Source organism: Protopterus annectens, chromosome 14.part0 (genome assembly GCF_019279795.1).
Source record: "Protopterus annectens isolate FY-2018-M chromosome 14.part0, PAN1.0, whole genome shotgun sequence".
NCBI lineage: Eukaryota > Metazoa > Chordata > Ceratodontiformes > Protopteridae > Protopterus > Protopterus annectens.
In genome coordinates, this window is record NC_056748.1 from 733,011,915 (window position 1) to 733,036,914 (window position 25,000).

At 42.5% G+C, this 25,000-nt stretch overlaps 1 protein-coding gene across 1 annotated transcript in view; it reads left to right on the plus strand.

Annotated features, from left to right (window-relative positions):
* Positions 1-25,000, plus strand: part of LOC122789203 — a 1,548,683-nt gene that overhangs the window by 2,042 nt on the left and 1,521,641 nt on the right. The window contains exon 2 of the mRNA XM_044056474.1: positions 3,927-3,990. Coding sequence (XP_043912409.1) covers positions 3,927-3,990 — 64 coding nt within the window. The remainder of the gene's footprint in view (positions 1-3,926; positions 3,991-25,000) is intronic.

A 25,000-nucleotide genomic window follows, 5' to 3' on the forward strand; every position in this document is an offset into this window, starting at 1 on the left:
AGGATTGTAACATTGCCTCAAGATTCCCAGATTCACCAGCTGGACCGGAGAGTAGATTGACAACTGACCTTTGGACATGCTAGAATAATAATGGGAATTCCTTAATTGAAAACAAGGGGCAGTGGGGAGTGAGGGTGTAGTGCTTTTAATTTTTAGTGCTGACTTATATAATTGCTTTAGCGAGCAAGTGCCAGGTAACTTAAGTGCAATGTGTTACAGGTAACTTAAATGCAAACATGACAAACAGTAACTTTCTTTCAAGTGTAACAAGGAAATAAGTATAGTAAGCAATGCAGATATCACTAGTGATCCACAGAAGCGCTGAGAAGCCGCGTATTAGGTGGAATTAGCGTTCCAGGGAAATAACAAGCAAACAAACAACAAGCATATAAACAAAGCTAGATTCAGCAGGCCTGGATCTAGTCTATGCTACAGTAAACAAGGTGTACCAATTTCATTAAGATACAGTTCAAATATTGAGGCACTATAAACCTTTAACCAGAAATTCCCAGCTCAGAAGGGCAGAGTCCAGCCTCTTCTCCCACAAGAGTGCAGACCACGAACCTTCTTAATATAAAATAACTGGCCTGAAGCCCAAGTGCTTAAACCAGAACTAATACACTTTAAGAATAACAGACACTGGGCTCTCAATCAGCAGTTCCCAACTTAGAAGGATGAAAGCTACCTGCCCTGCCACCACAGTGCATGCCACAAATCTTCCTAATGTAAAACAACTGATCTGAAGCCCAAGTGCTTAAGCCAAAAGACTTAGAATGATAGCTACACTTTAATCAAGTTACTACCAAGCAGTAATAAATACAATTGAATACTTTAGAGAATGGCTGGATTAGTGCTCAAGTTACACAAACCAAGCTAGATCCAGCAGGCCCGAATCCAGTCTATGCCACAACAAACAAGGCGCACCAACTTCAGTAAGAAGCAGTTCAGATATGCATGCACTATACGCCTTTAACCAGAAATTCCCAGCTCAGAAGGACAGAGTCCAGCCTCTCCTCCCACAAGAGTGCAGACCACGAACCCTCTTAATGTAAAATAACTGGCCTGAAAGCCCAAGTGCTTAAACCAGAATTAATACACTTTTAGAATAACAGACACTGAGCCCTCAGTCAGCAGTTCCCAACCTAGAAGGATGTAAGCTACCTGTTCTGCCACTACAGTGCAGACCACAAACCCTCTCAGTGCAAAACAACTGGTCCGAAGCCCAAGTGTTTAAACCAAAAGGCTTAGAATGAGTTACACCAAGCAGTAATAAATACAATTGAGTACTTTTAAGATGATGCAAAAGTAAAATAAAGTAGGTAGAAACACAAGTGCAGTAAAAGCAGATGAAATTTTTTTTTTTTTTTTTTTTTTTTTTTTCTGAACAAGTGCTGAGATCAAAGAAACAGATTTGAGTGCTGAAACTAGAAAACTGGCTAGTTATAAGAAAAAAAAAACTAAGCTAGAAGGCTTCCTGCCAACACAGAAGGGCTTGGGGGCTCTGAAGCCTACAAATAGTCTATACCACTTAACAGGAAAGGCAGGAAACAAGCTTTTTTTTTTTTCTGTTTCCCAGATGCTCTCTTTGTACACAGTAGGAGTGCCTGAAATCAGAATATGATCTCACTGCACTCAGTTGAGTGAGCAAATGAGATGGGCCCAGAAGGAGTTTCCAAACACAAATTTACAAGAGGGGCGGGCAGTTTCAAGGCCACTAAGATTAACACCAGAACAAAAACAGGGAGGGTGGGTGAGACTAACTGAAGAGCAGAGTCAAAACTTCCAGTTCAGTTAATATTCCTGCAACACACAGTTAAAATCAATATTAAATACTGTATATTTTTGAAAAAAAAAGTGCAGATAAAGGTACTTAAATTCTCTTATATGTCCAGTTGAATACAGCAAGTTCTTAGCTGGCCAAAGCTGAGGTTTTTAAGCAGAAAATATTTCACACTGTACCACTTATAGGCAAGGACAGGAAATCAAAGAATGTGGCTACCCCCACACCTGTACTTACTAGCAAATAAGTGTGCGTGTGTGTATGCACACACGTATATGTATACACACACATTATTATATTATATATATATATATATATATATATATATGTGTGTGTGTGTATATATATATATATATATATATATATATATATATATATATATATATAGATATATAGATATATAGATATATAGATATATAGATATATATATATATATATAGAACCCCGGGGAAACAAACCATTTGGTCTCCATGGTGAACTTTGCCCTTTTCTCCACTTTTGTGCAATCTCTGATTTGGTATATTTAGTGGGGCGGTGGGGCGGTGGTACAGCCCCCCACTTGGGTGGGTTTGATTTGCTTTGGTTTGTTGTTGGTGTTGCTGGACAAGTGGTTTGTTTCCCCGAGTTATTTTACTGTGATCCGGGTGTTTGTGAAACTTCATCTTCGGCAACTTTGTCTCATCATTATGAAGTTCGACAAAAATGAGATTTTGGTAAGTAGAAGTAGATACATAGAGAAGTATATACCATTTGTCTAGGAGTGTAGCATGTGCTATGTTTCCCCCACTGGCATTTTTCAAGATTCGTTTTAGCCAATTGGAAGTAAATTGTTACTTCACTTTCTAGCTACCTAAAGTTGAGTTTCTTACTGCATTGAGTGGCCCATCCCACTGTACCCTTTCACAGTGGTTGTATAAGTATCAAATATCTGCATGTACAGATGAGAAATGTCCTGTTGGTGCATAGTTATAGGGCTACTAGGAAATGAGATTTGTGTTTATGAAATAGACTTGGCATGAGCCAGTAAAAAGGCCGTTTGATTATCGCTGGCATTGTGTAGATACAGCATAGAAAGCGTCTTTAGTGATGTGGGTTGTTCAGTTCTTCAGAGTCTTATTATACACTGATATGAGAGGACACTATTTTAGCATTGCAGGTGACCTAGCATATGTGGTCAAGGTATCGGTGTTTTGTTGTTGGCAAACTTTGAATGCCAAGTACGTTTTATTGGATTAGGGTGTTTTTATAAGTTCTGCATTATGTACTTACATAAGTATGTCAGATCCACTGATTTCAGCATTTGAGCATGTTACCCTGGCGCATTCTGGATCTCTGGCTGAGGTGTTTCACCCCTCCATATATTTTCATATTTACTGTTCCAGATCTTTAGTAAATCCAGCCCCTGTGCTTTAGTGATTTTTCTGGTGTATCAGTTCTTGGTATTTTCAAGAAACTTTTTTTTCTGTGCCATGTTGGTGTCTTTTTCTAGTTTGCAATGGTTTAATGATGGGCAGTAACAGTCATGCTGTGACATGGCTGCTGCTGCTATGACTGAGTGTGTCATTGCTTGCATAGTTCTGATTATGCAGCTTGTGTTTTTCACTGTAGTGTCACCCAGTATTGTCATTTTCATTACTGCTGTTTGTTGTCATCCAGAATATGAAATTTCTTCATTGCTTTCAGACATTAGTTTTATAATGTAGAATTGCATTTTTTTTCTTAGCTTACTTTGACCCTTCAGTGCATGAATGCAGAATAGAGATGTTGCCAGTAACCTGTTTAAAGTGTGAAGTATTAAGTATCTTGCCTATACAGTTCCTTCAGAAGAAAACTAATATGTAACGTGCAGGATAACTTTGTCCGTTTGTCATTAGGTCTCTCAGTTTTTAAGCATGTTTCCATTAAGTGCTCATATGGATTAGGGATGTACATCTTTATTAATAGTTGTGTTTGCAGTGGATTAAGTAAAAATTGATTAAATTTTCTATCTTCTCATCTTGGTTGTTAAAAAAAAAAAAAAAAAAAATTGTCATTTATGTAGACTACTGTGTGAGAAATAATTTTGTTTGGCATTGTGGGAGAGAACGGAGAATTGTAGTATTCAGGCAGTGTTGTAGATTTTGATTTATGTCTCTCTTTATTCTAGGAGCTGAATGATTTGCAGCGTGACCCACCTGCACAGTGTTCAGCTGGGCCAGTTGGTGATGATTGTAAGTTTGTTTTATCTTTTTTTTTTTTTTTTTTTCCCTTTTTCTACTGTATATAATACTGAGAGTACCAGATGAAAACTTTGCATTTTGTTTAGAGCATTTTCATGCTTAGCCTGGAATAGTTTTTGTAGGCTATATGCTCTGGGACAGAAATTCCTCTTCGATACTTAGTTTAGGTCAGTGAAGAATACAGCAAAATTCTCCTTAGTTTTAGTGTTTTTTTTTTTTTTTTTTTTTTTTGGAGGGAGTTCTTTGGGCAAGTACATACTACTGTGTTTCATTTCCATTTGTTGTGAGTAATTGTGTAACTTTATTCATTTGTGAAATTTGATGGGAGGGTAGGGAATATGGGTCTACTTCTAAATACTAAATTTTCAAAACTTCGAATTTCTTATGATCAAGGCCATAAGATCAAAGTTTTGAAACTTCGAAATTAAAAGACCATAATAATAAATATAAAAAATATATATTTTTTTATGTTTTTACAGAGGAGAAAGCTCCCATGTGTCCCCCACACTACTTTGCTAATCAACTCCGAGATTGCACTACAGCGAGGAAAATGGTAAATATACCATTCCACGCTCTATGGCAATCTCCATTTAAACTGTTCAAAAGTTTCAAAACTTTGATTTTTATGGTCTTGACTGTAAGAAATTCGATGTTTTGAAATTTTGTAATTTTAGAAGTAGACCCGTATATATGAGATATATATATATATATATATATATATATATATATATATATATAATTATATCTTTGTAATATAGTTTGCTTTCTCTGTCTATTGCAGAAAGCAGTGAAATAGGTTTGCTGTCATAATTTTTAAGCCAAAATGGCGAAAAGTCAGCTTCAAAACTGCTTCAATAACAGGCTTTTTACCATGTTGAATCCACAATATATGAAATATAGAGCTTTGCTGTTATAAAAGTCGAGTGGCGGCGTAATTCCACAGCTTTAAAACATGTGGATGTCTTAAAAACAGAAAAAATGAACATAAGTGAAGAACCCTTCTGATTGTAAACAATAGACAAGTGCTTTCAGCTTTTTCAAGCCTTCTTCAGATCCAAGTAGGTAAGCTGGGTTCAGTGTTTTAAAAGTTGGTATCATCCAATGAAACAACCTCAGTGAATGATGAATGTTAACCAGCAAGTTAGTCTGTTGGTACACACCTCTGTCTTAGAAACATCAAACTGCCATGTTGTTTTAAATAGTTTTAAATAACGAGTTTTAACTTCAAGCTGTGGAGGTGTGTACCACTGGACTAACTTGATTGGTTAACATTCATCATTAAATTTTATGGGGTGTCAGTATTTTGGGACTTGATTGTGGGGTTCAGTCTTTTGAGACTCGAGATTGTGGGGTGTCAGTCTTCCTGAAGTGAAAACAAAATATATAATATATGCGCACACACACATTTTATATATACGTGTGTGTATTTTATATATATATATATATATATATATATATATATATATATATATATATATATATATATATATATATATATATACACACACACACACACACACACACACACACACACACACACACACACACACACACACACACACATGTAAAACGTGTATATGATATTAAACTGGCTACAAACATTTTCACTGGTTGTAACTTACTATCATTATCCATTGTCAAGCTCTTTCAGCTTCTCAGATTTTATTTTGTCTTTAGTCTTTTCCCCACATACCCTTGGCTGCTATAGTAGAATTTCTTTTAATCCTAACACCTAAATGTTTCATCTTGTCTCCACAAATAGATATAGCTGGACCAGTTCTTGCATGGGAACACAGTTTACTGCCATAACGTTTTGTTTCATATTCATTTATTTTACTTCCTGGAAAAGACAAAAAACTTGAAGCTGTCTGAAAAATGTTCCGCTACACTAAAATATCCTTTCTAGATTTACTGAGTACAAAATAGGATTTATCTGCAAATGATATTTTTTTCTATGGTATCATATCGATTATATTCTTGCATTTGTTGGCTCTGTGCACAAGTCAAATAAGGGTGAAAGACGATACCACTGCATGGTTCCTGTATTCATATACAGCTGGTCCGAGAGGAACCTTCCCACATTAATTCTTATTTCTGTCCTTGCATGTACATTCCCTGCTAACTTCCTTATTCTATCAGGAAACACAAATGCTACTTTTGCTGTTGTCATAAAATCCCAAGCTCTGTTAAATGACTTCTCAGCATCGAAGCCCACCAACATTAGTGGAGTTTTTTTGCACTTTGGTTATCTTTGACAATAGTAAGAATTATGATGATCCATATGTTTGCCCTCCCCAAACCATGATCCTAAAACCCCATTGATCCATACTTGTCAGTTTTGGTAACTCCTTAGCTGTTCTTTTGGTAATGTAAACATGAACACTTTATGGTTCAAAACTCAAGTTGGGTTTAAAGGGTTTTTCATTCTTTGGGTAGTGCAGCTCACCACAGCTTTTTCAAGGTACTGGTAGCATCCCTTCATTTTAGGATGTTGTTGAACATACACTTTTTTGCCCCCTAATATCCAGACATTAACACATATACTATCTATTCCTGTAGACTTTCTTTTGATTGTTTATACATCACCTTTTTTTAACCTGTCCTCTCCCATCCCTATTAGTTCTTGAGACTCTTCTTCCTCTAACCTCAGCATGTTTGTCTTGTGAATATTTCCATTGATGTCTTTTTTTTAGAATTTCTGAAATGTCATATTTCTGTAGAGTCTATGGTTATTTTTCTAGTCATCGGCTCCATATGTTTGGCATCACTGCTTTTGTTTTGTGTGTTCTGAAAATTTTATCTTCCCTAACAACTCTTTAAATTATTTTCACTTTCCATTTCTTAAATTCCACTCTTTCATTTGGTAAGAAGATTGCCATTGTCTCATTTTTATTTGACCTGTGCATGATCTGAAACGGTTATTGGATATGTTTAATTGAAAGCTCTGAAATACCCATTCTTCTTTTTTCGGCTTTTCCCAGTTAGGGGTTACCACAGCGGATCATCTGTCTGCTCATGATTGGCAGTGGAGTTTTACGGTGCCCAGTTGCTTGCCCGGCGCCCACCCTTCCACAGAAAGCACACACATGCACACACTCGCACCTAGGGCCAATTTAATGTGTCCAATCCACCTACTGCATGTCTTTGGGATGTGGGAGGAAACCCACGCGACCACAGGGAGGACATGCAGACTCCGCATAGAAGGCACTCCAGCCAAGAATCTAACCATAGAACCAATTGCTGTGAGGTGGCAATCCTAACCGCTGCACCACCGTGGCCGCCCAATTGTGAAATAAAATTTCTGTATAAGTTAACACAGTTAAATGTATTTTCCTGCTACTAATTTCACATCTTCCATCCCCAAATACTTCTTTGTTATGTTTTCCCCTATAGTCTGCCCGCTGCATGATGTTTATAGTGTTACACTGCTGCAGTCCTCACACTTGGGTTATCCTGCCGTCAGGCAGTCCCGCAGTCAGCCAGAGTTCCAAGGTCTTGGTCTGGCGTCGGTTGCTGTCGCTTCTTCTCTGACGTCAGTGCGACAGGGGTATAAAAGATGCAGCAGAAGACATTTTCTTCAGTCTTTCTTGCCGCGCGGTGCCCGAAGCAGAAGCAGTTCGCAAGTGCCTGTTGGCCGACTCCTGAGATTTTCTTTCAGAATCCAGAACCGAAGTCTTCTAAAAAAGCTAAGTACCCCCCGGACTCTTTACCCCCAGCCCCAGTTAAACCTGATGGATATTAGAGTCCCTGATGCACTCAAGTTTCTGTACAAAAGCCCTGTTGCTGACCCTGAAACTATTTCTCGGGGACCTAAAGGGATTAAGGCCTCCTCAGCAAAAAACCCAGCCCCCTCTGACAGATTCCAGACCATTGGACAGATGGGGAAAAAAGGTATATACGTTGGCAACTTTAGCAATGAGAGCCTTGAATTGCCAGTTTCACATGTTAAAATATCAGCAATTTTTGATGTCTCAGTTGAAACAAAAGATGCTACCAGAATCAGATCCTCCTAACTTAAAAGAAATGCAGGATTTATTGCATGCAGCTGAACAAGTGGGAAAACATATTTTGCAATGTGGGTTTGATTCCTTGGAGGCCTCCTGTAGGGCAGCAGTTACAGGCTCTGTCATTAGAAGGCATGCTTGGTTAAAAGAACATATGTTACCAGATCATGTTAAGGTCAAATTATTGGATGCACCTTTGCAGTGGGATGTGCTGTTTGGAGTTAAGGCAGAGGAGGTATTAAAGAAGATGGAGGATATTGCAAAATCTATGCAAACGGTGAAAGATTTCTTGCAGGTCGTTTTAGCAGAAATTGGTCAACAAAGAATTGGTCCTTTCCAGTCACAGACCTCAAAGTGGCAGACACAGACGTCCAAGAGGTAGAGGTCTGACACAAGGCCCTTACAAGCCTCGACAGTGGGGCACACCAGGCCAGAAAGAAGGGGAAGACGGGCCTCAACCTTATAAAAAACAGCCTCCATGACTTTCCACTACAGCTGTCAAACATCTCTCTTGGCAGCCCCCTTAGGAGGAAAGCTGGCACTTTCCTATCACAACTGGCATTGCATCACCAAAGACAAGTGGGTTCTCAACATCATATTTCAAGGTTACAGGTTCCATTTCCACACCTTGCCAAAGTTGAAAGGAATGCCAAATCTGCCACCAAATCAAGGGGTAGAGGCTCAAATACAAATTACAGCACTCGTGGACATGAGAGCTATTCAAAAGGTACCACCACAAGAACAAAGACAAGGATTTTACTCGAGACTCTTTTTTTTGGTTCCCAGAAAGGACAAAGCCTGGAGACCCATTCTGGACCTTTCTACACTAAACACTTACCTGGATGTTCCGAAATTCAAAATGTTGTTACTACAGCAGCTTCTTCCCATGCTGGGCAAGAAAGCTTGGCTCGTGACTTTGGACCTCAGAGGCATACTTGCATGTCCCTATCAATTCTCTGCATTACCCTCTGGCTTATCTACTGCTCCCAGGGTCTTTACAAAGTGCCTGGCACCAGTAATTGCATTTTGCAGGCAAAAAGGAATTCAAATGTATCCATACCTAGACGACTGCCTGATTCAAGCAGAGAGCAAGGACATTCTACTAAAGCATCTGGCGTACATAATTAAGTTGCCTGGGGTACACCGTAAACAAAAAGAAATCAAAACTAGTGCCCTCACAACAGATAATATTCCTGGGTGCCACCTTGAACACAATGGCCCAGATAGCATATCTCACGCCAGACGAGCAAAAACTGACTCCATCTTTTCAGTTAATGGCAACGAAGATCTAACTCCCTGCAAGAAAAATTCTGCAGGCCTTGGGCTACGTGGCATCTTGCATACTACTAATTCCATATGCCAGACTGCATATGAGGAAACTACAATGGTACCTAAAGAGTGTATGGTCTCAACACTGCCAAAGTTTGGAAACAGTTATACCACTAATTCCTTGCCTACAACAGGAGTTTCGATGGGCACAAGCCTGTCACCTCAACAAGGGACAGCCTTTCACTCGACCCACAGCCAGGCAGACACTGACAACAGCTGCATCTGATTACGCCTGGGGAGCACACATGACAGGAAAATGTATCCAGGTCAAGTGGCCCACAGAGCAAAGACATCTCCACATTAATCAAAAAGAGATGCTAGCTGTACAAAATGCTGTTATAGCTTTCAAGGACCTACTGCATCCAGAACAATTACTACTAAAGACCGACAACACCACAGTTATGTGGTACATAAACAAGCAAGGGGGCACGCACTCCTACCCCCTCTGCAGACAAGCCATGACCTTGTGGAATACAGCTGTAAACTACCAAGTTCACCTGCAATCACAATTTCTGCCAGGAGAGAAAAACACACTGGCAGACATCCTAAGCAGAAACATTATGGACTCACCCAAATGGGAACTGAACCCACAAATATTCAGAATGATAACACAAAAATGGTGGCACCCGGACATAGATCTGTTTTCTTCCCTAAAAACTGCCAATTACAGAAATTCTGCACAAGGAGCTACCATCCACAAGCATGGACCTCTCATTCAGCTGGAAAAAACTACAAGTATACGCTTTCCCTCCCTCCTATCTCTCCTTCCAAAGGTACTCATAAAAGCCAGGCAGAAGAGCCAAAAATGATCCTGATTGCACCAGACTGGCCACGCCAGCACTGATGCCCAATCTTAAAGAACTTGGCACAAGAACCACCCTGGATTTTGCCTCAAAGCCCACAGCTGCTGACGCAGCACAACAATCAAATACTTCACAGCCAGCTAAAGACCTTAAATCTAGCCGCATGGAAAATTCCTTAGCCAAGCAAGCAATGCCTCTCTCCACAGCTGTTATGGATGTCATTCTGGAGGCCAGAAGGCCTAGCACCAGGAAAGCATACTCTGATAAATGGAAGAGATTCTGTGCCTGGAACCAAGCGCACAGCCTTGACCCTCTTGTCCCAAACATTCCTCAGATACTGCAATACTTAACTGAGATGCTGGACAAGGGCCTCTTTTTCGTCCATCAAGATACACGCCTCCGCTATCTCTGCTCATTACAACACTGATCCACAAATTTTTTTCTAATCCTTTGCTCAAACAATACCTCAGAGGGGCTTAAAACATAGGACCGCCCCGTAGAGCACCCACTCCAAATTGGGACCTCAACTTTGTTTTGGAAAAATTACCTTTGCCTCCTTTTGAGCCAGCTAACACAGCAGAATTAAAATACATCTCTTGGAAAACTGCTTTGCTACTGGCAATAACATCAGCACGCAGAGTTTCAGTATTACAGGCACTAATGGCAGTGGAACCTTTCCTCATTTTCCACCAGGACAGGGTGTCTTTACGCACTAACCCTGCATTTATGCCAAAGGTGGTATCAAGTGTGGCTCTAAACCAAACTATTCACTTGCCAACTTTTTATCCAAAACCACAGAACAAAGGGGAGAGACTACTACATTCTTTGGACATTAACAGACAGTTAAGCTTCTACTTGGACAAAGCCAAAGCTTTCAGAAAAACTGAGCAATTATTGGTAGCATATGCTGCAGGAGCACAGGGAAAAGCCATTTCAAAACAGACTTATTTCAAAATGGGTAGGGCACTGTATACGTTTCTGCTATACCCACCATGGGAAACTTGCACCTAGCAGCATTAGATCTCACTCCACCAGGGCAACAGCCACTTCAACTGCCTACCTCAGAGGAGTACCTACCAAGGATATTTTGGAAGCAGCAACATGGAGTTCTGTGCTTACTTTCACCAAACATTACCATTTGCCTTTGTACTCCAAATCCAGAGCTGGCTTCACCACTGCTGTACTGCAGGGCCTTATAGCCACCCCTAATGCCTTATAGATCCAGCCTCCCTATCTCAGCTTTGGGACTCCACCCAAGTGTGATGACTGCAGCAGTGTAACACGATGAACATAGTACAGTTTTGTACCTACCATAAATGTAGATGTTGGAGTGTAAACACTGCTGTAGTCCAGGTTACCCTCCCTCCTTCCCCTCTTACTTTCTGGTACTTGACTAGGTCATCTACCCTTTATTACCTTTGGGGAGTATTTGCTGGTAACTAAAAATGGTAGTTTGCTTTGCTTTTGTATTTTTTACTAGCAATTTGAATTGCCTACCTATTTGGGGGCACCTGACATCTGGGGCAAGAAAAACTGAAGAAAATGGCGTCGGCTGCATCTTTTATACCCCTGTCGCACTGACGTCAGGGAGGAGGCGACAGCAACAGACGCCGGACCAAGACTTTGGAACTCTGGCCGACTATGGGACCACCTGATGGCAGGATAACCCAAGTGTGATGACTGCAGCAGTGTTTACACTCTAACATCTACATTTATGGTAGGTACAAAACTGTACTTTACTTATTGCATATAAAGTTCCAGTCACCACCCAGTAATCTCTGCTGGAAGGAAACTACCTCTCCTATAATTCTCTTAAGTTCATTAATAGTAGATGTGATAGTGTTCAATCTCGCCGTTTGTTCTTACACATGGGTTCGGAGCTGATCCTCTGCTCCGTGCCGGCCTCTTGCAAGCTCTGCATCGAGAAGAAGCTCGAGACAATCTAATACCCACAATCCCCCTCTGCCTTTACCTCAGATCTAGTTTGCCGCTGCTGTGTTCGCATCGCTGGGAGGTAGCTCGAGCATCTAAAGTTAAGATATAACTTAATTTGTTATATTTTATTGGATTTTTCTTGTTCTATTTGATATATCTTGATATACTGAGTGATTGTGTGTTGAGTGGTTAAATTCTCGGTACCGTTAATTTTATTTATCGGTTAGAGTTTTTCGGGGCCTACAACCCTTCTTAAATTTAAAAAGGATTTGACATTTAAACGGATTTGACACTTTTTCTCGGATTTGACTATAATACTGGACTTGTCTTTTCTTGTAAAATGTCTGATAAGGTAAAATCAGGATTTAAGCGTTGTCAGTGTGGCCAGAAAATGTCAGTGACTGACAACCATAGTTCCTGTCTACTGCCTTGGCCCTCTCCACTTGCAAGAGGACTGTTCTATCTGTCACTCTTTTAGTGGGAGGGTCATGACAGATAGGCGCAGGAAACTCATGGACAGAGGTTTATTAAAACCTTCTTTTCAGGAGGCTCTGGATGCTTCTGACCAGGCATCGAAATCCTCTAAGGAATCGAAGGCGCCGGAGCCCAAGTCATCGGCTCCGAGCTCTTCAGCAAAAGTTAGATCACCGGTTCCACAGACTTGGGCCGAGTGTTCAACTGGTATCGGTTCCTGAGCCTCGAGTCTTGGAACCGGTGATGGAGCTCCCTCCTTGACCTTATTGAGGTCGGCTCCGTCTTCGGTTCCTTCGACCCGTTCTTCTTCCAAACTTTCCGATATCGATGTGGATCGTGTGGTGCAGAAGTTATTGGAGCATTCGGCCCTGTCCAAACTTATTTCGGTTTCCACCCAGTTGGTGTCGAAACTCGAAGGCCTCCCTTTGTCTCCATCCATTCCTCCTCCGAGACCTATCGAGTCTTTGGAGCCGGAAGAGGTTGATCTTCTGATTGTGGAGCCCTCGGGTCCAGAACCGTCCTTCTCTCGGTCTGTTCCTCTCACCTCGACTCCGTCGGACCCGGTACCGGAGTCTCGGAGCCGACGATCTGTCCTTGGTTCCGGGGCCGAGAGTCAAACCGACGTTTCGGTTCCGACTCTTCCCCTCGGGGCCTCGGCGCGGATCGATTCGGCTCCGTCCTCGGGGTCGATGCCTTCGGTGCCTGTGTCGGGGATTCTTCCCATTTCTTCGGAACCGGGAGATTCTTCGATGCGGGACCCGGGGGCGTCCGATCTAATGAGGAAGGTGTTGTCTACCCAGACAACCACATCAGTGGAAGCAACCTCTCCTCCCCATAAAGGTCCGTTATCCTCCTCTGCACCCACGGCCACATCCAAGCGTCGGGCACCAGTGTCTCAGCCACCCCTGGAGGGTGCCCCCTCTTCCTCGGAGGCTTCTTGGATGCTCCCACGAAGAAGTCCCTAGGAAAAGATTGTGTAAGAGGAGACACTTGGATTCTCCACAAGAATCCTTGACATCTGATACTGACTTAGATGAGTCAGAAGGGTCCCCTAAGTCACCTTCAGAAGATGTCTCTTTTCGGACATATTGGAGATCCTGAAACAGAGAGGTGACTGGCAGTCCCTTCCCCCTTCTGAGGATGAGTCAGTTTTGCTGAAGGCATTTGGTGCTCGCCCTTCCTCCTCCTGGGTCACTCCGCCCTTCGATGAATTAATGGAACTAATTGCTCGAAGGGCGTGGGCTCCTGACACAGTGGAACCAGTCCCAAGGAAACCCAATAAATACATCACGGCACCTCAGGACAAGTCCTACTTAACAAAAGGAGTTCCAGTTGATGCTATGGTGGTGGCAGCGGCCACGAAAAAGGAGATGTCAGAGTCTTCCTCATCTGTCCATCCCCCTAATAAAGATTCTAGGACGGTGGATAGGTACGGGAAGCGCATTTTTAGTTCAGCGGCTTTTTCCATGCGATCCCTGAACTATTTGACCCATTTTACACGTCTACAGAGGGATCTAGTCAAAGAGTTGGGAGATACCCTCCAGGGTACTACAGATGCTGCTGTCTCAGAGAAAGTGACAGCGCAACTTAATACCCTTACATCCATTGTGAACTCGTCCATGAGGCTGATTTCCACGCAGCGAAGGTTCGAGTAGGGCAGCAGCTTCAGCGATTGCTCTTCGCAGACAATCCTGGATGCGCTTATGTTCCTTTGCGGAAGCCTTCAAGTCTTCCTTTACTAACGCCCCATTTGACGGTGTCACTCTCTTTGGCCCCAATGTAAAGGAGACCCTTACCCGGTGTGAACAGGAGGGAAAGACTCTGTCTGCTGTCGGAGTCCGTTTTTCCACCCCAACCAGACCGTACCCCAATGGGCAACGTGGTGGAAAAATGTGGTTTCGAAAACCCCAAGGAGCTTTCCCAGGCACACAGGGAGATGCCCCCTCTAGAGGCAGAGGAGGGGGCAGAGGTGGAAGATGCCGCCCAGGCGGCAGAGGGGGTCCGCAACATCAAGGTGACAGGGATACACTCCCTGGTAAACCTTTCCAGCACTCCTGAGAGGAGGCCCGACTGTCCTGCTCTGGAGGCAGTCGGGGGTCGCTTAGCTTTATACCCTCAGGCCTGGCAAAATGTAACTACAGACAAGTGGGTAAAAAGCGTGGTTACCAGAGGTTACAACATTCCCTTTCTATCCCATCCCATTCCAAAGAAAAGACTCCCAGATGTACCACCCCATCTGCGAGAGCCAGCAGCTATAGACATTTCAAAGCTGCTAGAAAAAAGAGTCATCCAACCAGTCCCAGCGGACCAGCAAGGATTCGGGACTTACTCAAGGTTCTTTTTAGTTCCAAAGAAAACAGGGGACTGGAGGCCCATCCTGGACCTAAGCTACCTAAATACCTTCGTCAGGAAAGAAAAGTTCCGACTGGTCACGCTTCAATCGATCCTTCCATTCTTACAGAAGGACGACTGGATGTGCTCAATAGATCTAGACTAGAAGATGCATACTACCACATCAAAATGGCCAGGGCATCCAGAGATCATTTGCGCTTCCGGCTGGGGGCCAGTCACTTTCAATTTCGAGCCCTGCCCTTTGGTCTGACCTCAGCCCCCAGGGTCTTCACCAAATGCATGGCAGTGGTAGCGTCTCACTTGAGACGCCAAGGATTCCAGGTGTTTCCGTATCTGGACGACTGGCTCCTTTCTGCCACCACCCAGCGTCAACTATTACAGGCCAGAGACTTTACTCTTCAACTGTGTGTTCACCTAGGGATTTCCGTAAACTTCGGAAAATCCTTGCTTCAGCCATCACAAAATATTTTGTTCATAGGAGCAGAATTAAACACACGTCAGTTAATTCTAAGACTTCCCCCAGAAAGGATACTATCACTTCAGACTCACATACGTCTTCTACTTCTGTCAAGGAAATCTCCAGCAAAACTGGTACTGAAGGTTTTGGGACTCATGTCAGCCTCCCTTATTGCAATACCCTTGGGAAGGCTGCACATGAGAGTTCTTCAATGGCTACTGTTTGCACAATGGTCGTTTCAACAACTACCTCTAACACACGAGATTCTTATAACGAAAACATGCAAGACACATCTAAACTGGTGGCTTCAAACGTGCAATCTTTCCAAGGGGAGACCATTTGTGCTACCCACGCCTGCAGTTGCGGTGACCACGGACGCTTCCCTGATAGGGTGGGGAGGCATCTTTCAGGGACAGACAGTCCAAGGCGAATGGACCAATTTGGAGTACAATCTGCACATCAATGTTCTAGAGTTGAGGGCAGTGTTTCTAGCATTGCAACACTTTGCTCCCCTTCTTCCTCTAGGAACTATTGCAGTTCAGACGGACAACATGTCGGTAGTCTGGTACATAAACAAGCAAGGGGGAACCAAGTCCTATCAGCTATGCAGAGAGGCCATGAGAATCTGGCAGTGGGCGGAGTCCACGGGTCGCTTTCTAATAGCAACGCACATCCCGGGGTCATCCAACGTCATAGCCGACAGGCTGAGCAGAGCAATTCTGTTACCGCACGAGTGGTCCCTAAATCAGTCAGTGGCGAAAAGGATTTTTCGCACATGGGGCCAGCCTTCCTGCGATCTGTTTGCGTCTCCAATGAATGCCAAATGCAGGAGCTACTTTGCCCTATTTACCCCCTCCAGGGGAAGTCCCCAGGGACGCACTGATTCACGATTGGCCCCCGGGACTCCTGTACGCATTTCCTCCATTTCCCCTGATATCAAATTTTCTCCAGAAAGCCAGAAACCTTCACAGGACAATAATCCTCATTGCCCCATTCTGGCCTCGTCAAATTGTGTTTCCCTTCCTGAAGACACACTGCATTCGGGGACCCTGGATTCTGGACCCAGAGCCAGATCTATTGACTCGCTCGTCAGGGGCTCCCCATCCCGCGCTCCGGTCCCTCCATCTAGCAGCTTGGTTGCTCCAGTTCCCAACTTAGCCAGGTCTGATCTTCTTTCGCCAGCAGTTCGGGATATATTGGTGGCTTCTCATAAAGCTTCCACTACTAAAACATATTCTAGTAAATGGAAGCGATTTGTATTCTGGGCGAATACACAGCAAGTGGATCCTTTTATAGCTCCTTTGAATAAAATATTAGAGTTTTTAACGGACTTATTCCATCAGGGTGCTTCTCCTGCTACACTAAGAGTTCAATTGGCTGCCATTTCAAATTTCCATGTGGAAGAATGTGGGGCTCCTGTTATGGCCCACAGACTTTGTAAAGCCTTTTTAAAAGGGGTTTTTCATATTAGACCACCAGTCAAGATCTCCTACGTCACCTTGGAGTCTAAACTTGTTATCTAAATTAATGTTGCCCCCCTTTGAACCTGCCTCTTCTTGCCCATTAAAATTTTTGTCCTGGAAGACTCTCTTTTTAGTAGCCATTACTTCCGCTAGGCTTAGTATCTGAACTTCAGGCTCTCCATCAAGCACCCTTATTTGATCTTTCACTCTGACAGAGTTTCTCTTCGAACTAATTCATCCTTCCTCCCTAAAGTGTGTTCTATTAACAATATTAATCAGTCAATTGAATTACCCACTTTCTTCAAAAATCACTCCAACAAAATGGAGTATATGTTGCACAAATTAGATGTTCACAGACAACTAAGATTTTACTTGGATAGAACAAAAGATCACAGAAAAACTGATCAACTTTTTGTGGCCTTTGCTGATAGCAGGAAAGGACTAGCGGTTACCAAAAGAACTCTTTCTAAGTGGCTAACGGATTGTATAATCTATGTCTATGATTCCTCAAATCTAACTCTCTTACACAAACCCAAAGGACATTCCACAAGGTCAGTGTCTACATCTCTGGCTCATGCAGCCCGCCTACCACTAGACGCTATTTGTGCGGCTGCTACTTGGTCTAAGCCACATACATTCATTTCTCATTATAAGGTAGACAAGGCTTCTAGGGACAGAGCAACCTTTGGTTCCACTGTGCTCAAGAACGTCCTTCCGTGAGTTCCTCAGGAACAAGGAGCTAGGGACGCTACCCATGTGTAAGAACAAACGGCGAGATTGAACACTATCACATATAGAAGTTATGTCCTTACCATAACGTTCCATGTGGAGTGTTCATCTCGCCTTTGTTCTTACATTCCCACCCTCCCGCCCTTAAGAAGAACGTTCTTTTGATGCCTGGCCGGGAGCTTTCTGCTTTGCAGATGTTGTGTACATAGTTGGCATATATATATATATATATATATATGTCTATTTGTTCTTATATATATATATATATATAGTTATGTATAGACTCCTATTCTGTGCATATGTGATATAAGCATGAATGTGCTCTCTCTAGAGATTGGTTTGCTTGCAAACTAGATCTGAGGTAAAGGCAGAGGGGGATTGTGGGTATTAGATTGTCTCGAGCTTCTTCTCGATGCAGAGCTTGCAAGAGGCCGGCACGGAGCTGAGGATCGGCTCCGAACCCATGTGTAAGAACAAAGGCGAGATGAACACTCCACATGGAACGTTATGGTAAGGACATAACTTCTATTTCAGGTAGAGTAAAAGTACATGCCAGTGTAATCTTTCTATAACAGTAACACTGTATTACCGCAAATATAGCATTGTTTTCTTTCTACTCTGTTATTGGAACCCCTCTGGCAACTGGTATTACCCCCCTTTTCCTTTGGACTTACAGTATCAGGACATTCTGAAATCCTTTCTTTGCCGATAATATAACTCCGTACTCTTTGCTTCTTGTCCATATCTGCATTACCATTCACTGCATGAAAAAGGTAGTCATTCTGATAAAATTATGTAGAATATATGGAAGTTTTTTTTTAATACACATTTCTGACTTGCAACTTACATGCATGCTAGTTTGTGGCAGGGTAATATAGGCATTTGACTTTTCATGTCTCTGGACCTATGCCACCTTTTCCAGGATTTTTTATTTTAATAAAAACACTTGAACAAAAAATCTGTGTACATTTTTATTTTTAACCCCAACCCCTTTAATAAACAGCAGACTCGCTCAACTAAATATACGTTTACAAACGGTGGAAGTATCCCTCCATATATGGGAAGATGCCCCAAGTAGACAGCTGAAACATCATTGTCCATTCTAAATAAAGGTTTATGCATGCTTAAAATGCATGTTGGAGCCTAATTTCCATACTAAACCTACACCTTTCATTCTTGCCCCATCTCACCTTCTCCCAGATGTGAAAAACAACTTGAATGCCTTTCATTTAACTGATTTTTAGCCTTTAGTAAAAAGTGCACTGATGATATAGGTTCTGCACTGTTGTAATTTTTATACTGAAGAGATTGATTTTGCTGAAAATGTATCTGCTTGTTCCTACAGTGCATCAGACTTTGTTTTTAATGAACTACTGAAGTGTAGACCCACTGGTATATGACCTGGGTACTGTGGTTGATAGCAATATGAACTCTGACCACCAGGTATCCACAGTAGTAAGGAAATCCTATGTGGCACATCATTTAAGTAAAGGCATTACATGTAGAGCTAAGGATGTTACAATTCCATTATACTGTGCCCCTTATCAGAATAATAATTGAGTACAGTGCTCCCTTGCATGTACCTCACCAGACAATTGCAACAGTTTGGGAGAGCGTAGAGGTTTCGCACCAAGATATTACAGGGTACACAAAACAAGTCTTGCGTGGAAAGACTGGAAGCCTTGTCACTGTATTCTGTATCCTACAGGTTGCTAAGGGCTGACCTGTGCTTGCCTTGCAGGGAAGTCTCTGACCCGCCACTGATGGAAATGCTACCCAATTGTAAGTCAAACTACAGGGGGGGGGGTTCACTTACTCCAGCGATCTTAACCTAGCCTTTGACATGAACAGGTCATGCTGGAGAGAGTGTTTACTAGGCTAATGACCACAAGGGCTGTTTTTAAGCCTAGCCATGCATCTCATATATCTGACAAGTTCTGGTACCCTTGATTATGTATAAGCAGGGTTTTGGGAGGTAGTCTATATATAGACTGTGTCTATTAGAATCATAGGTACTAGACCAGGGATGAATTTCCTGTTCCCCATCCAATTGTCAATTGAATTGGGTCAGAGAGGAACGTTTCTTCACATTGATGGGGAGCCTGTTCCAGAGAGGGGGTAGTCTCTGATTATATGTCATATGCTGCCAGATTGAAGAAACTCCAGCTCTATTCAGTCGCATACTGTCTGCTCAGAGGTGACATGTGCCTGACATACAAGGCCATGTCCAACCCGGAATTAATGGACATGCTCCACCTCAAAAAATCCAAATCCACCAAAACCACTAGAGCAAGCGACTTAAACCTTAGCACGGATATAAATAGGACGTGCTGGAGGGATAGATTTATCACTCAGAGACTCCCTATGCTGTGGAATAAAATCCCGGTCCATGTGAGGCAGAGCACCTCGCTGACTCTGTTCAAGAGAAATCTAGACCTGTGGATGGGAGATCGTAGGTTTACCCCGGGAATCATCTCTGTGTCACTGCTGGACAGAGGCACAACAAACTAATGGGCACAGTATTTTTTCATATAAGGGTGGTGAAGCCACAAAAATTTGGGCTAGGCTTATAAATGCCTTAGGGCAGATAGCCTAGTATAAACCTATGAACCTATATACCTATCTCTTCAGCAGGTCTTATTTATATCACAAGGAGAAGGATAAATGTATACAGGAAAACATTTCTTCACAAAGAAAGTAGCAAGAAAAGGTCCTGGAATTGCTTGACCATATGCTTTGCTCTGTTTGGCTTGTCTGCAGTCTAGTTTGGGTGTGGTTGTTGGAAGCCCCATACCCAGTACAACTGTGCATATTCACTTTATGCTGTTGGGGCCAGGTTGTATTTTTTACATTAATTATTAAAAAAAGACTTGTGTGCACTTTATATTGATGCACCCTTGTTTGAAGTGGTGAGACTGGGGCATCTAACCATCTAAATGTCACATTGGTGGCAGTGGTGTCAACTCTATTCTTGGTCAGCAGTAGTAAAAACATTACTCTGATTATTATTTCACTGGAGGTACATAACACAAGGGACATAATGTTAACAATGCATTGCAAGATGGATGTGTAGTAAGTGATTCTCTGATTTGTTGGAAGACTTGGACAATCCTGTAAGTTGGAAGGATTGGGCTGCCAGTAAGGTGAATATCGTATTAACTGTTTTGCTGAGGTAGTAGTTAGCTTTTCTCTAAAAACATTCTTGTTTTGCTCTGAACTAGAACTGCAGTGAAGTTGTTCATCATAATGAAACAAACTGAACTGAATAGCAAAGCAATAGTGGTCAGACTAAACAAATTAAGGATTCTTCCCTATCTTCAGGAGTTGCAAGGAAGGTCAGAAGGGAAGAGTGCTTCAGTACTTATAATTTTTTTTCCTTTTTTGTTTTCAGCAGTGCCTAGTCCTGCATATTTCTCTCTGCCTGATGCTGGGCAATAGTACTGACAAGCTAGTTGAAGGTAGTCCCAAACTACACACATTTAGTACACCTCTTCTAATGCAGATTTGTAAGATTTGCATGTGGAACTTTGGCTCCAGAAGTATTCTAGAAAGCTGTGGCTGTTGTATTTGAAAGATTAGGTGCTGTAGTCTGCATAACTGGTAACCGGAACACAGTTAACTTCTGGAGAGAATTGTTGGATAGACTGTCAGGATTAAAGCATAACAAAAGCAAATGCCAAAGCTATAGATCTTCACTCATTGCCCATATTTATCATCAGAAGGCTTCATAAACATGCAGAAGTCTCATAAATTATTTCTGATGGATTTTCAGACCTGGAACATAATTTCTCTGTGTAATTTCTAACCAATGAATTTAGTGTCACTCAGGAAGCTTCCAGAAAATGATCCAGGATGTATTTTGTCCACAAATGTGGAATAGCTTTGACATACCAAAGCATTTGTTTAATACAGCACCTACCCTCTGGTTTTATGCTGTATCTTGGCCTTCTGCTTTGCAGCTAGGTGCAAACCAGCAGTGTCTTGATACTGCCTATTACAGGAAGGTAGAACTGTAGCTTATGAGTCTTGGTCCTTGATAGATTCTGTACAGTGCTATGATCAAATTGCAAAGGAAGTGTTAGCCATAGTTTTTGTTGATCAAAAATTTTGTGTGCGCATTTCTGGTATTATTGATTCATACATAATTGCAGGGCATTTAAAAATCTGTGCATAAATATCTGAGACTCCGTGTCATGTTGTAACAAAAGGCTGGTAAATGTAAGACATACAGCTTGTATGTTAGATATATCTTCAGCCAAAAAACGGTGGGCTGTGGCTGACCAAGTTTGCAGATTACTGCAAGCTGGGAGCAGTCTTAAATTCCCCTAGTGATGTGAACTTTTTCCAGGAGGGCTTTACCTATACTAATGACTGGTGTCAGAAGCATGGCCTCAAATTGAATGCTAAGAAATGCATCGTTATCCCCTTTGGGGAAAATGTCATCCCCTCTATCGCACTGCATGTTTAGTACGCTGTTATTAATCAGTCGTGAGGGACTTGGGTACCCAGCTTGATAGCAACCTGATTTTTGACCATGTTGCCTCCATTGTACAGAAGGTGTTCTACATAGCCCACCTTTTATAAGTAAGGGTATTTCACCCAGGAACACGGAGGTCATAACATCTTTGTACTCCTCCCCCCTTGTCAGACTCTTTATCGGGTACAATGTCCTCTAGCATGTACCTTGCCAAGCACATGCAGCAGTTGGAGAGACCATAGAAGTTCCTGACTAGGAAAGTCCAGAGGATGTTCTTCGTGTTTCACTGTTGCAGTCATTACATTTGGGTAATCTGCTGGCAGGTTGCCCTCAGTCGGTCTGAATTCCAAAGTCCTGGATCCTGCATCGGTTGCTGTCTTCTGTTCCATAACTTCAGGTCATCAGGGGTATAAAACATGCAGCCGACGCCATTTTCTTTAGTCTTTCTTGCCACGCGGTGCCTGAAGCAGAAGCATTTGGCAAGTGCCGGTCGGCCGACTACTGAAATATTCAAGTTTGAGTTTCAAAACCGAAGTCTTCACTAAAGCTAAGTACCCTGTTGGGGAAACTCTTTTTTTCTTGCTTTTTACCGATTGTCAGAAAAAGTTAATTGTATTACTCGTGGGAAGCAAATGCCGCATAAGGATTTTCATTTATACTGTATTCCTTGCCTAGGACATGATCACAACGAGCCTGGCTGTTGGTTTCGTGCTAGATTTAACCAACGCACTATTAAGAGTTGGTATATTTTTGCATCATAATATTTTGGAAACAGATTGAACTACCCAGAAATGTCGTCTGATAGCAATCCGACTACCGGAGTACATAAAAAGCGCAAAGAAAAAGACAGAGAAAGGCAGTTGATCCAAAACGGATGAAGAAGCTTCTCCCAAGCCAGTTGCCTGTTCGCCAGTACTCAGTGAGGCACTTTCGCAGCCCCTGATACCCGCTACCTTCGAGTCGCAGGCCTCTACCGACACCCATGTGGAGTCTGGCATGCTGCAAGATACTCAAGGTATTGGACCGACTGATGCATCTCCCTCGGATGGGTTCGGAGCCGCTGAGCAGGCACCAGCTTTTGAGGGTGTATTCAAACCTCAACATTTATATATCAAACAGATGACAGCTGCAAAAGCAACTTCTAAAACTAAGAAACTGACGCATGAGCCACATGCACAGGCCTCTATGCCTAAAAAACAGATGATCAAAACAGCTGAAGACCTTTATTACCTTGATCAGGGGTACCCATCCCCCCTCAGATAAGATACCCATCCCCCTCCAGATAAGAGTCCTAGGCAAGACACTGATTATGAGTCTTCAGATCAGGTTTCTATTTCTTCTGATTCCTCTTCTGATCAGGAATTATCTTTACCTCCCTATGAGGATTCTGATGCTGAGGAGTCTATTCCATCTGCATGTCCTCCTGAGGGATTATTCATTTGGAGAAACCTTGCATACTTTGAAGGAGCATTTTCACTGGGAGAGTCAAGACTTCTCAGAATCAAAAGAGGCTCGGGGATTTCCTTCTCCCTCAGCACAAGCCTTTGGCAATTCCCCCTGTTTTAGACATTGTGGATGATGTGTTCGGAGTCAAGCTTGACCCCTGACTCCTTACCTCCGTCTCCCAGTAAGCCTGACCGATATTACAGGGTCCCTGACTCACAAATTTTTTTAGAAACCCTGCTGCTGATCCTGAAACTGTTTCACAGGGTCCAAAGGGAGTTAAGGCCTCAACAGCAAAAAAATCCTACCCCCTCTGACAGAGATTCAAGGGCACTGGACAGATGGGGAAAGAAGGTTTATACAGTTGCAACCTTGGCAATCAGGGCCTTAAACTGTCAATTTCATATGCTTAAGTACCAACATGTTATGGGATTGCTGAAACAGAAAATGATGTTTATTTCAGAATGTGCAGAAAATAAAGAATTGCAGGAATTTATTTCCTGCAGCTGAAAAGTTGGAAAGCATACTTTACAATGTGGTTTTGATTCTTTAGAGGCGTCCTGCAGGGCTGTAGTTACTGGATCTTTGATTAGGAGGCGTGCCTGGTTAAAGAAACAAAATTTGCCCGATCATGTTAAAGCTAAATTGCTAGACGCACCTTTACAGCATGATTCTCTGGTCTTAAGGCAGAAGAGGTTTTAAAGATAATGGAAGATAAAGCTAAGTCTATGCAAACTGTTAGACTTACAAGTGCAGCCACCAAAATTCAGTAGACACTGGCCTACAAAAAATTGGTCCTTTCCTGTGTCGGACAGAGCTCAAAGGGGCAAATCCAGACGCCTAAAAGGTTCCAGATAACAGGCGCAAGATTCATACAGGTCAAAGCAATGGGGCTTATCCAAGTTCAAATCTGGAGGAGATAAAAGTGCAAACCTACAGAAAGCAATCCCAATGACTTCCCTCTGCCTACACCAAGCACTTATCTTTTGGCAGCAACCATAGGGGGAAAATTAGCACTTTTTGCTCAAAATTGGCAGTTAAGAACCCAGGACAAGTGGGTACTAAACATCGTATCACAGGGATACAGATTCCATTTCCACACTCTGCCAATGGCAAATGGTTGGCCAAATCTGCCAAAAAATCAATGAGCAGAGGCACAGAAACAGGTTATGTCCCTCATGGATATGGAGCCATTCAGGCAATACCAGAACTGGAAAAATGACAAGGTTTTTACTCAAGACTGTTCTTAGTACCCAGAAAGGACAAGGCCTGGCGGCCAATACTAGATTTATCAATTTTGAACACCTACCTGAACATTCCAAAATTCAAAATGCTGACTTTGCAGCATCTTCTGCCCATGCTGGGCAAGAATGCTTGGCTGGTGACTTTAGACGTAAAAGACACATACCTGCATGTCCCAGTAAGACAGTCGTGGAGAAGATACCTCAGATTCAAGGCTGGCTTAATGCATTACCAATTCTCTGCACTACCCTTTGGCTTATCTACTGCGCCCAGGATCTTTACAGAGTGCTTGG